We start from the raw sequence: 13663 nt of genomic DNA, 5'->3' as shown, positions 1-13663 counted from the left end.
TCTGTTTAACAAAGTATTTTATTCAAAAGCTTCTCAGCACCATCTAGTTGTCAGAAAGCATGGGTCTCACCTTTTCCTGCCCACCCAGCTCCCAGTTCCAGAGGCAGAAGTTGAACCGTTGGCCAGAGCACCTCCTAACCGCTGTAGTTCAGACCAGGATAAGGCGTGGGCTGTTCTCTCACTCAGCTTTCTCGAAGCCCCTGTGACTCAAGCCGAGCCGTGGCCCCCCCAGTTCAGAACAACAGGAAGGAGTCATGTTGGACTGGATCAACCTCCCATCCTGGGCTACTAGAGACGTAACATTCCCTTGAGAAAACGGAATTCAGTGACTGCCACCTGGGAGGGACGGTCATACTGTCAGGCAGCATGCAGTTCTGAGAGCTCAAATCATAGGGTAACCCTCCCCCAACTCTACTCTAGGAACAAGGACAAACAGGTCCGTCTCCCGCCGTGCTCCTCAACTGCTCATCCTCTCCTGTCTTACAGAGGTGGACACAGAACCAAACCTTTTTGACAGAGTTAAGACACACAATTACATCGGATTAAAATGCGAAGAGATCCTGAGCTGCTGGAGATGAGGAGAACAGATAGTGTGACCCGGTCTTTCCCTTTATTTTCTTTAAGAATATTTGTTTCAACAGAAAGCACTTCCCCGAGAGGTTCCTGGAGGAGACATCCAAGGGCCTGACAGTGTCCCGTGGGAGCGCACGGCCGCCTGTGTGGCTCCAGCTCCAGTTCCCGGATCTGTCCTTGGCGGCTGCTCCAGGTGCCGCGGGAGGAGGGAGAACTGGAGGCGCCGTCACTTGGCCAAAGCCCCCATGGGGTCCCAGGCGGGCAGGACCTCAGGCTCCTGCTCCAGCACAGCTAGCACCTCTTCAGGGACATGCTTCCGGTCCACCACCACTTCGTAGACAAATTCGGAGAACCACTCGTCAGTCATGCACAGGTAACCTGGAGGAGAAGCCTCATGAGTCCAGAGGGCAAAGGTCAAGTAGCAGAAACCATGTGGGCACTATAAAGGAGCCTTTTCACAAAATGGCATCTGTACCGTGTTTTGCTTTCCCAGTCATAATCTCACCGAATCTAAGTCTTATTAGCAACTCGGTGAAGCAGACAGGACAGCATGGCTCTGCTTTTACCAATTAGGAGTCCGGGGCTCGGAGCAGCTAAGTGGCGTGTCCAGCCACACAGGGGAGACTCAGAGCTGGGCTGGGCCCTCAGGCAGCTACCAGGTCCTGTGCTGGTGCGCCGCCCAGACTGCCTCCCTGAAGGGGATCGGGTGCCCCCAGAGGGCAGCTGGAAGTGCTTCTTGCTCACACAGCCGCACTGAGGGGCTCATTCTCTGGGTCAGGAGGGCAAGCACACCAGGGCCATTCCTCCCCTCCCCTCCTCTCAGCATCACCGGCTGTCCTCCTCCCTCCCTATCCCACCACAACCATGAGGGGTCATGGCATCGTTCCCAAGCAGCCACTCATGTGCAGATGACACTCTAGGAATCGACCAGTAACACCGGCCTCACTGTCCTGGAGGAAGCCTGTGACAGGAGCAGGCAGCACTGGGAGACTGGGACAGCTGCGCACCCTCTCTTCCCTTCTGTGGATCTCTCTGTGGGCGGGACTCCAGAGACACACTGAACGGACATCCGGCTGAGAGCTGGGCTGAGAGAAAAGGAGGTGCCCGTAGGGATTCATCCTGGAGACCCCGTCCCTTAGGAAGATGGACCTGTATCTCAGGTTCCACCAGGACAGCACCAATTAACCTTCAGAAGCACACCTCCAACAGAGTTAAATGGGGGAGTGCTTCACCCAAGTAATTGGTAATATAAAGAGGAAAATTAAAGCGATAGGTACAGGGCACTGCATGAGCCTCTGCACCCAAGGACTCAGGAACTAGCGGCCGCCACCACCACCATCCTCTGGCCCTGGCTGGCCCCTACGCTACTCCAGACACGAGCCAATTTTCTCAGAAAGGGTTTGAGCAGATCCAGGTCTGTGCTGATCAGCTCTCACTACGCAGGACGGAGAGAAAGGGAGACGATGACGGCTTTTCTCCCGCGGCGTCCTCCCGCGCAGCAGGTCTCCAAGGTCCGTGCCCAGGACCCTGGAGAACCCAAACAGCGTGTGCGTGGGTTACAACTACTGACATTTACCATAACAGAAATTAAACGGAAAGCTTAAACATACTAATGCATATAAAAATAAGAATTTAAGAAGTATAAATACAAACAACACATTTTTAGGAAAAATAATTATATTCACCAAAATAAAATAAACTTTAGCTAGAATAGTGGTACTGTTTTATACTGTAATGTCTAGCTTCGCTGCAGACAGCTGGATTCTTGTCTCTCTGCCTTCTGTCCTCGGTCTGCTGTTCTGGTCGAAGCTGATGGAGAAAATCTGACCCACACAGAGGAGAGGGAAGACCTTGCAGACCCCCTGTAAGGGTCCGCAGACCATGCCCTGAGAACGGCTGCTCTACAAGCAAGACTGTTTTAAATCATTAAAAGCGACATGATGGCAAGTCTAATTTTGTAAGCTAGATGCTGTGACCAAGGACGTGATTCAATGGAAAACACAGCTGCTTTGTGAGGTCAACTACATCCAGCTCTTTTGGCCTCTGACAGAAGGCAAAAAGGCCAGCTCATCCTGATGTGGCTCCGCGTGTCCATCCTCAGCAGATACCCTGGAGGGAGCTCGCGGGCTCAGGCCTGGCCAGGTAAGGGACGCACCCTGCTCCCTGACACCAGCCTCCTGACCCAGGGCCCGTCCCTCAGCTGGAGACAGGGCCGGGGGCACGCACAGACACTGGAGCCCGTGCCGCTTCTGGTTTCTGTCTTTGTCCTATTTCCAGAGTCCCTGGCTTTGCTTGTGTCAGTCAGTCAGTCAGTCAGGACCTGGCCCTTCCATCCCATCACCTAAGCTACTGCCACTGAGCTCTAGCAACCAAAGCCAGTCCAACCAACCCGCACCGTTTCTCACTGCATCTCAGGGAACTGCCGAGAAACTCGGCATCTGCCTTCCCGACGGGGAGCTTCCAGGGGGCAGGAGACCGGATCACTAAGCACTACACTGGGCCGTCCTCCCCTTACCACATGCCGGCTGAACGAATCCTCAGAGGAGGGACGGGGCAGAGCCGTGTAATAAAGTTCTGTGTCCTTATGACAATGCTATCACCGCGCCATCAAATGAGCCTCCGGAGAACACACAGAGAAAATGGACAGCAAGTACATCTACACATCTTGTTCCAGAAGCCGATCAGATTAAGTCCTGAAAATTAAAACTCCTATCAATCGCAATCCTCCCTTTCAGTGTCGCCGCCGAGAGGACCTGCCGTGATTAGTCTCTCTCTGCAGGATATGAGTTCTCCGGGGCCCACAGAAACCTCAGAGTCTAGGGGGCTGCCAAGTAATTGCGGTCCGAGCAGATAGTGAGCGTGCGGCTGCTGTAGCTGTTGATGCCGCGTGTCTGGGGGCTGGACAGAGGAGATTGGGATCAGTGTGTCTGAGAGCCCAGTGAGTGCTGTGTGAGGCGCAGCAAAGGGCCGGCTCAGGCAGCTTTGAAGTGGCCGTTTTATCCAAGGAAAGTTTCAGCTTCTAACCCATCAGCCCTCTGGCCATCAGAAAAAGGAAAATCTGCTGCAGGGACCCCAAGGGGGCATTTAGGGAAACAAACAGATAAATGGGGAAAGGAAGTCAGCTTTAGGAACTAAGGAGAAATTAAATTCTGTTTGAACTTTAATGTCTTGTTTACACACAAGGAGAAGTCAGATGAATGAACAGTCCCGCAGAGAAAGGCAATGTATAATTTTATACAGGGCAGCCTCTGACTGTACGGGAGAAACAGGGCCTGTGAAGGAGGCTCTGGAACCGTCAGGCCAAGTTCACGCGGCCGCAGAATGTTTCCGATGGGTGAGGGTAAGAGAAAGTTTAACCTGGGGGCGCCTGCACCAGATTTCTCTCTTCCTTTCCTTGGCTCCTCGGAGAGGGTGTTTTCTAGTGGCCAGAGAGAGGGCTCACAGGCCAGAGGCTGCAACTTTCCTCACATCAGTGGCCACGTTAGCTCAGAAAACAGCTACCAGAAGCGTAAGACTAGATTAAGATGACAAATATATTAAATATTATCACTTATAAATTAAGACATATTTTACATATTTCCTGACTTTGTTCTAGGCAGCATTTCACCCCACTAACAAACTATCTGTGGGTGAGTTTGTTGTGGCGGCGTTTTTGTAAAAGGGGTGAGATAAAATCGAGCCTCTGTTCCGCTCTGATGGATCTGCCAGGAGGCATGGACTTAAGGAAGCCGCACTCCTGAGGCCTCATTAAGTCACCGCCAATCTCACACCAGATCGAGATAACTCCGGTCTGAAGAAAGGTTTCCAGACCAGAAAGCAAAATCCTCACTGACACTTATGTCACATTTTAAACTTCCTAAAAAACAGTGAGAAACCACTCGACAGAACATTAGTCATTTGAAATGACATTGTGGTGACTATGCAGTAAATATGGGAAAATGTTTAAAAGTGATAAAAGTAAAGAACATAAAATACAGCATATCTTCTATTATTACAACTATGTTACAAAATGAGACATTTGGGGGCATAAAAAATAAAAATTATAATTTTATACAAGAGGGTGGGTGATTTCCCTCCCCCTCTAAATATCTGGAATGTTTTATTGCCTTTTTAGCTTTTAAAGATTACCCAAATAATTCATGCTCATTATAAATAATTTTGGAAACATGGGAGAAGGAGGAAGAGGAGAAGGAAGAAGAGGAGCAGGAGAAACAGGTAGATGAGAAAGAGAAGACAAATGTAAATTTTAAAACTGCCTACAATCCCTCAATAAGTCCTCTTCCAACTTTACACAAATCTTGGATAGTTTCTGCATGTAGACTCTATAAATCTAATAAAAATGAGATATATGCACTCTTTAATTACAAAGTATCACATGTGCTATTTTCCAATATTGCTCTTTTCATGTTGATTTTAAAAAAAAGTGCTAGTTTATCCATTTGCATCATAATGTCTAGGTGCTGAATTTATATGGGTAATCAGAAATGTACATCAATCCTCTGCTGCTGGAATCTAGATTGCTCTTTCATGCTTAAGATAACACTGCTGTAAATATTTTGTAACTAAATCTTTGTTACAAACTCTATTATAATAATGATTGCAAACATTTTTCCAGTTATGTCATTTGTCTTCTAATTTAGCTTATCATATCTTCGAATCTACTAAACCTTTTTATTTTTATGAAGTCAAACTTATGAATTTTTTCCTTTATGGCTTCCAAATTTGGTATTGTATAAACATTTTTCTGCTATGATAATGAAAAAATAAGATGAAAAAAAATAGGCTGAGCGGTAAGAAAACATTAGAAACACAGACTCAATGAAAAACTCATCATTCACTAAGGCCTCAACACAGTCTAGCCCCTAATTATGAACATACACAATTTTAACAGATAACTAAGTAGTGACAATTTATCAACCACTTCTGTTAGGCACCTGCTGCCCTGATACCTCACATTTATTTAGAGCAGCGATTTTCAACTGATGTGCCACAAGAATTTTTAGAACATGCAATATCTGGCAACTACTAAATCATCAACCCGTGTGCCGCAGCACACGTATGTTTTAAAAATTCTTGTGGTATACACCAGTTGAAAATCGCTGACCCACAGTAGTATGTTGTAAATATGTAAAATGGCACAATCCCTATGGAATGGCATTTTGCAATATCTAGAAAAATTTCTAATGTATTATTTACCCTTTATATTAAGTAATGCCATTTCTGGGACTTCATCCTACAGACACATAGTACTTGCACGCACACAATATAAAATATGCATTATGTATTTATTTTCCCACAATGACAGTACTTATTTAGCTCTACTATGTGTCAGGCACTATTCTCAGCACTGTGTGTATATATAAATATATAAATTCACTGCAAGACTGTTTGTATCAGTTCTATTAACGCAGGAACCGGTTAAATAAACTATGGTACATCCAGACAATGGATGGTGATGGAGCTGCAGGGGCTGGAAATGTCCTGATAAGGAAACTCCGGGACATGCCGTGTAAGTGAAGTGAAAGCAAGACGCAAAGCAGGGTATAAGGAATGCTACCTTTGTGCACTAACACACTGAAGAGATGTAAGAGAAAGGAACAGAAATGGTAGCCTGAAAGAAGAGAAGGAAACAAGATTCCTCTTTATATATGTTCTCATATTTTGATTTTGGAATTTCATTAAATGTAAATATTAATTGTACTATTTATTAAATGTATTTTATTATTTATTAAATGTATTACACTTTAGAAAAGCAACACACACACACACACACACACACACTTTACGATACAGTTTCATACCCACGATCCTTGTTTTGATTTTAAACCTCACAACATAATAAGGCAGGCAGAGTTGTGTGAAGTCACGCAGCCACTAAGTAAAGCCCACACCGAAATCCAGTCTTAACTTCAAATTCAGTCTTTTTCATGGGGCTCAGCTTCCTCCAACAGGACACTCACCATCAGAGAGGCGGCCAGCTGTGGCTTTGGCACCAGGTAACAGCATGGGACCCAGCTTAGGCGCCTACCTGTTCGGAACCAGTTCATCTGCTCACACCCCCATATCAATGGCCATGTGCCTAGTTCCTATAGGGTCTGTTCAGGACATCATCTGTCTCTTTAAGTCAGAGATGCCAAGTGCATGTATTCAGAAGAATGGAGAACAGCATGGGCCAGATGCTAACCGCCCAAAAACCACCCACAACCAAAGGAAGGAAACCAAAATCCCCACTTAGGAGACAGACATTTGGACAGTGATCTGAGAAGGGGGTCCTTTTTCCTCCAGAGTAAACACGAAAGGATGTGGTGAGGACACAGCTCATGCTCCTGCACCTGCTGATAACATCCTTAGCGCTGGATATGAACCGTGGCCTCTTTCTGAAATAAGTTAGAGAAGGTACTGTCTCCTGTAAATGTACTGGGAGGAAGGCAGGGTGGAGAGTGTGGCAAGGAAAGAGAGAAGCTTTGGTTTGTGGGCTGTGCTTCTTTAAACCATCACACCACAACGAAGTTCAGCAGGAGAAGCTGCACTTCCTGAAGACTGTCCCCCTTGGCTGAGGAGGGGAGGCGACACCCCAGTCTGAATTCCCCTCTTCCTGGGCCAGGGGCACAATCCGGGCAAGTCTGACAACAGTAACAACGATAGCTAATGTTTTGGGCACTTCTTATATGTCTGGCACAGTTATCACAACAACGGAGGTAGGTACGATTATTGTCCCCGTTTATAAAAATTTTTATTTTTTGTTAATCATCTCCTGAGGATATTTTTTCCACTGACTTTTTTAGATAGTGGAAGGAAGGGGGAGAGACAGAAAGAAACATTGATGTGAGAGAGACACATTGATTGGTTGCCTCCCACACACACCCCGACCAGGGCCAGAAATCAGGCCGTAATCAAGGTACATGCCCTTGACCGGAATCGAACCCAGAACCTTCAGTACGAGGACTGATGCTCTATTCACTGGGTCAAACCGGCCGGGCCATTACCCCCTTTTTATAGCCAGGGAAACTAAGGCTTAGACAGACTCAATGCCATGACCAAGGCTATCCAGATAAAAGGAATTGCCAGGATGTGTATCATTGTAGTTTGGCTCTATGCTTTAAAGTCCCTAATCTTCTCAAACCCATGCACACACAGCTTGGAGACAATGTGGTGAAAAGAACACATCCTCTCTACAGGAAAAAGCAATACACACACACCAATCTGAGTGGGAGGGGATTTCTCCCTGAAACTGATGCCTGGTTTCAGGTCTCTTCCCAGTTGCCTCCTCTCCTAGTCAGTAACCCTCGCCTAGTCACGCCATTTGATAAGAAAGCAGCAGTCAATCTGAGAGCACATGCTTCCTGCTCCACTCACACTATTCTTTTTTTTTTTTTTTTATAATATATTTTATTGATTTTTTACAGAGAGGAAGGGAGAAAGATAGAGAGTTAGAAACATCGATGAGAGAGATACATTGACCAGCTGCCTCCTGCACAACCCCCACCGGGGATGTGCCCGCAACCAATGTACATGCCCTTGACCGGAATCGAACCCGGGACCTTTCAGTCCACAGACCGACGCTCTATCCACTGAGCCAAACCAGTTTCAGCTACTCACACTATTCTTAGCCCAGTCATGCAGGCTCTCGAGTGAATAAAAATGGAGATGAGCAGTCCCTCTGCAGGAGCAGTCCCGCTCAGGTACCCACGCTGGAAGGCAGCGGCACGTGTCCCAAGCCTGGAGAGGCAGGGAAACCCTGAGGTGATATGACAGATTTGTGTCCTGCCCTTTTCCAGGAAACCAGAAGCCTCTGCTTTTAGCTCATGTAATTTTCTCGTTTCAGCAGATTCAGCTCAACATTGTCTGTAAGTTACTATATTTGTGCTAGGAATCCAAAAACTGAATCTCAAACACATCTGCAAATAACCAGTCATCTTTTACAGGTAATATACATTTTTAGGGAACCTGCCTGTGTGAAATTAAGAAATCTGAATCGAAGGTCTGTTCCTTTATCCAATTTGAAATCTGTTTCTGGCATAATCTATAAACAAGTTACAAAATGCATAGTCAAGTATTTCAAGAAGCAGGGGAGGAAAGAAAACCACGTTGCTTGTTCAATATGTTAGATATGCATCCAATTTTCAGCCCTAAGGAATTAGCATTCACCAACATGAAGTAATCCAAAGGGTCCAGTAAGACAAGAATTAATTTCTCCTTTAATTTCAGCATGATCTGAATGATTTACTTAGTGGTCTCTGGACCGGTCATGAACATGACCAATGAGGAAAGACGAAAGCCAAGACTGGGTAGAGGGCAAGAATGCCCCGGAATCTCTCTTCTCTTTACCTCTAGCTTGTCTTGTTAATACTGCTTTTTTAGAAACCATCTTTTTTTTTTTTTTTTTACTGATTTCAGAGAGGCAGGGAGTGGGAGAAGATGAGAAATATCAATGATGAGAGAGAATCATGGATTGGCTTTCTCTTGCACGCCCCCTACTGAGGATCGAGCCCACAACCCGGGTATGTACCCTAACCAGTTCATGGGTGGATACTCAACCACTGAACCACAACAGCCACGCAGAAACCATCTATCTTAGCCTGCAGAAATCCCAAAGAGAATGGTAACAAACTATGAACAATGTTATCTATAAAAGCAAAATGCCAGCAATGCTGTTTAAGGTGGTCACGTCTTCCTAGAGAACACAAACAGAGGCTCTGCCTCAGGCGTGCTTGCCAATACCAGCCAGGATGACAGGCAGGAAGGCCTGCTGGGATAAACACACATCACCAGTATAATAACATGCTACACATGCTCCGAAGGCCAGGCCACGTGTGCCAACTAAATCAGATCATGTTTTCTTTCCTTCCTTCCTGTTAAGTCTTCATTACCAAGAAATATATGGGAATAATTTATTTTGACTTTGAACGAACTATTCCCTGCCCCCACTCAGTTCAATATCTTATCTCTTGGCTCTCTACTGAAATGCTTTGCTCTGTATAATCTCAGGCATGTTGGTTATTCAAAAAACAAAACAAAAAAATTACTTTACTCTAAACTGGATAGCTGCAGATTTCACCAGGAAAGATTACAGGCAGATCTTCGGGATCAAGACCTCAGCTCTTTCAGCATTCGGCCTTCTGTATCCACCAGTTCTGCACCCATCGATTCAACCATCAGCAGACAGAAAATATTTTGGGGGAGAAAGTGATGTTGTTGCTGATACAGTTAGGCATACAATGGTTGTGTCTGTATGAAACATGGACTTTCTTTTCTTGTCATTATTGCCTAAAGGTTTCAGTATAACAGATATTTACAAAGCATTTACACTATATTATGTACTAGTATATACTATCTAGAGATGATTTAAAGTATAAGGAGGGGGTGTGTAGGTTTTATGCAAAACGCCATTTTATATAAGGGACTTTTAACAGCTACAGATTTTGTTATTTGAGGGAGTCCTGGGACCAATTCCCTGAGGACACAGAGGGGCGACCGTAATAACAGAAAGAATTAGTTAGCAAAAACAAAAGTTGCACTGAGTTGGAGTAGAGAAGTACAGATGAATGGAAAGAAAATTAGCAGAGTGGCCAGAATCCTCTTTATTAAGAGTAGGTATTTAGGTGCAAAGTAATAAAAACAATAACTCACACTATTCAAAACACCAAGTATTTGCATGGCTTTACAAGTGTTTATCCTCTCTTAAATGGACCTCAATGCCATCTACAAACTCAGTGACTATTAAAGATAGAAATATGTTACAGAAGCAAGCCAACTGATCCAGGCTCATCTAAACAAATCGTAACTTAAGTCCTTTTCCTAGACACTAACTTCTTTAACAAACCCAAATACAGAGACCAAATTAAACCAAAATGAAATGAGCTATGAGGTTCATCTGAAGTAATACCTTACGTTTTGAAACGTTATAAATAAGAAATCACCAATTAAGAAATACGTTGCAGTCCAGCCAGGTGGCTCAGTCGGTTGGAGCATCGTCCTATGTACCAAAAAGGTTTTGATTCGAACCCCAGCCAGAACGCATGCAGGAGGCTACTGATGGATGTGATGTTTCTTACACGTTCATGTTTTGGGTTTTTTTTTTTTTTTTTTAATCTCTCTCTCTCTCTCTCTCTCTCAAATGAATAACCATATCTCAGGTGAGGATTAAAAGTTTTTTTCTAAGCAAAAAGTATACGTTGCACTCTAATACATAACAGTAATTTAACAAGCTCCATGGAATCACAGAATTACAGAAATCACAGAAGGGGGACATGCAAGTATCTTGATGAACAGAAATGCTCCAATAACGCTTGTGCTTCTTTACATATAAACACTGAGCTGCTGAGTTTCACAGCAGATCCCAGGGATAGTTAGCCAAAACCACCAATGACCATTTCATGGGGAGATAAAGACCTGGGACGACAGATGGCCTTAGGTTTTGGCCATCATATATAGGCCTTTGCCGCCCAGTCGCAGAATACTGTCAAGATCAAAACTCAAGTGAACAGGCTAAAACAGGAGTTTTCTCATTTAAATACTGAAGCTTCATCTGCTCGATTCTAGACCAGCACACTCCGCCTCTCCTCCACCTTTCTTTCACCTTTGGGAATCCTAATGCTCTGAGGAACATCTCTGGAAAAAATCACCGTTCTAAACACAGAGGGAGGTACAAGGCAAAGAGCTGCTGCGATCTCTATTTTCTTTTAAAGAAAACTTCCAAGTGTCTGGGAATCTCACGAGCTTCCCTATCACATCCTCCCAGGCTTCTATCTAGCCCAGTAAGCTGTGGTTCACGTGTTTTTCCTAGCCTGAATCCATTGGCTGAAAGTAAGGAATATGAAATCTGAAAAAGAACAGCTGCAAAGTAACACCAGCACATAGCACACACGCAAATACATGTGCACATGCATAATACTCTACAGTCGTCACCACTTTTGGTCTGAAACCCTAAAAATTAAAGCATAAAAGCTCCTTCAAAGGCTTTTACTTATTATGAAAAACAGTCTTTAAAAACATGGTTTCAAAAATTTGCCACAAAAAATTACCTTAAACTGTTAATGGTGATCTGTGGGTGGTACTATTAGAGATTTTTATATTTTTCTTTATATCTATCTATATATTTTTATTTTTCTACAAATCCTATGTTAGGTGTAGTTGGGTTGTTTTTTTTAAGTCTATCATTTTTATTATCATTTACTTAGAACTTCTGCCTGGGTTTTGATTTGTCAGAATAAAATAGTTCTAAACAGTAACCAAAACATTCTTTTCCTCTAGAAAAGAGGAAAAGACTCCGAGAGTCTCTAATAAATACCTAAAGTTTCTTGACAATCCTGCTTTCCCATTCAGAGGCTGACGTCTAGAGTTAGTGCAGCAGATGAAAATGCACCCAGTGCTATAGAGCAGTGTCCTGGCCAAGGGTACCCAGCCTTCTCATTGGACAAGGTGTTCCGGAACAAAGAGGTCTAATAGGGTCGGCCGGTTCGGAACTAATGCTAGCACATTCTGGTCTCAGGGTCAACCTGGGGGGTTCAGGCATGTCACTTTTGTCAAGAGGACACTGGGGGGCAAACCGGATCCTCAGATTTCTCCCTAGAAGACTCTATCCAATGGGACCCATAACTGAAAAATCCCCCACGTTAGGGCTGCTTTCTACCCATATCTCCCGAGACAGACCGCAGAGCAGACCCCAGGCACCCTGAGTTGGTGTTACCTTTGTGGCCATGGTCTTCACCCCATGAATTCTCCACTCTCCACTTCGTGAATACACCATCCTGATTATCCTGCAAAAGAGTGGATAGTTTGAAACCGGATCTCTCCAGCTGATGCGTCATGCTAATTTTAGTTTTTCTTCAGCCACTCAGAAGAAACAGCCTCCTCTACACAGCCATGATACACATACATGACGGGGCCATGTCTTTTCTACTGTAACTAAAGGGATACAAGGGTTTGACACTCGTGGGATAAAAATGCAATGAACCTAACAAAGCAATCATATTATTTTCTGCTTTACAATGCATTCTATACAGAAACAGTATCTTAAAATGCTAGTTGACTAAGAAAAATGAAATATTAAATTACTAAAAGCAGTGAACACCATCAGAAGCCAGGACTCTTGCTTATAACTGGCTAGCATTCTTTGCAAAGGCATTCCAATATATTTATTTTAGAAATTATTCTAATATCCAGTCAGTTTAAGAAGGAAAACAATCACATTCTCATCATACTGCCTAATTTTCTACTTAAAGGAACCAAGTACCGACACTCACCAAATGTGTGCTTTTCCTGATTCAGTTATAGTAATATTAAATTTAATACAATAGAGATTGAATGGCTAGGCAAAAGTAGAAAGACTGTTTTCATAAAACAAAACCCAGGCAGTATACTGTTCTCTCTCTTCTATCTTCATTAATAAAATAAGCTCAATTTTCATCTTCTTAAAGGGACACTGATGCACATCATAAAAACCTTCACTCTAATCTTTACTGTTGTGACAGAGAGGGACAAAGGCTCCGTCTGGGAAAAGACTCTTCTCCTTCATGCTCAGCCAGGGCATTCACTTGTGTCAAAACAACAAATTTTTGTAGCATGAGAAGAGGCTGGCTCGGTATTATCTCCTAATGATTTCATCTGTCAACTCACACTTGCACATAATTGCATGAGTCTCATCTACATGGGATTTGACTCTATTCTTGGCAGGTTTCTTGGATCTCTGAAATTTTCCGTCTCAGAAATAGCCAACAACCAAACCCACAAGTTCAAACTTCCTTATCTGTACTACCCCTTAATTTTAGCCTCAGGTACCTTTAAAACTACATCATAAACTATATATTCTAAGATTAACCTATTAAATGTCTGTTTTGGTTTTCTGCTCCCCCCACTTTAGTCCATCTTTCCTTTCCTTTTAAGTACCACGGTCAGAATGTATATTGCCTAAGATCACTATTATAATAAATCTGAAAATGCTTCCTCTTCTTTCCTTTGCCAATGAATTCCCGCATGACCTAGATCAAGATGTTCTCTGTCATCTACCAATATAGAATATACCTGCACCTTCCTCATAGGGATTCTAAGAAATCAGCAATAAGAAAGAATATTCCAGAATACAGCAGCC

General features: G+C 43.9%; 1 protein-coding gene across 3 annotated transcripts in view; it reads right to left on the bottom strand.

The window, feature by feature from the left end:
* BLMH (bleomycin hydrolase) overlaps positions 1–13663 on the bottom strand; it is a 32022-nt gene continuing 18359 nt past the window's right edge. Inside the window, exons 11-12 of one of the 3 annotated variants that reach the window (XM_036408500.2) lie at positions 12263–12332; positions 1–951 (exon numbers count right to left, since the gene is read on the bottom strand). In XM_036408500.2, coding sequence (XP_036264393.1) covers positions 800–951; positions 12263–12332 — 222 coding nt within the window. In that variant the 3' untranslated portion in view covers positions 1–799. Of the gene's footprint in view, positions 952–12262; positions 12333–13663 lie in introns of those variants that run through there. The other 2 variants (XM_036408501.2, XR_004982750.2) reach the window with 2 other exon arrangements.

Source organism: Pipistrellus kuhlii, unplaced genomic scaffold (genome assembly GCF_014108245.1).
Source record: "Pipistrellus kuhlii isolate mPipKuh1 unplaced genomic scaffold, mPipKuh1.p scaffold_m20_p_39, whole genome shotgun sequence".
Lineage (NCBI taxonomy): Eukaryota > Metazoa > Chordata > Mammalia > Chiroptera > Vespertilionidae > Pipistrellus > Pipistrellus kuhlii.
This window is presented reverse-complemented; position numbering and strand designations above follow the sequence as displayed.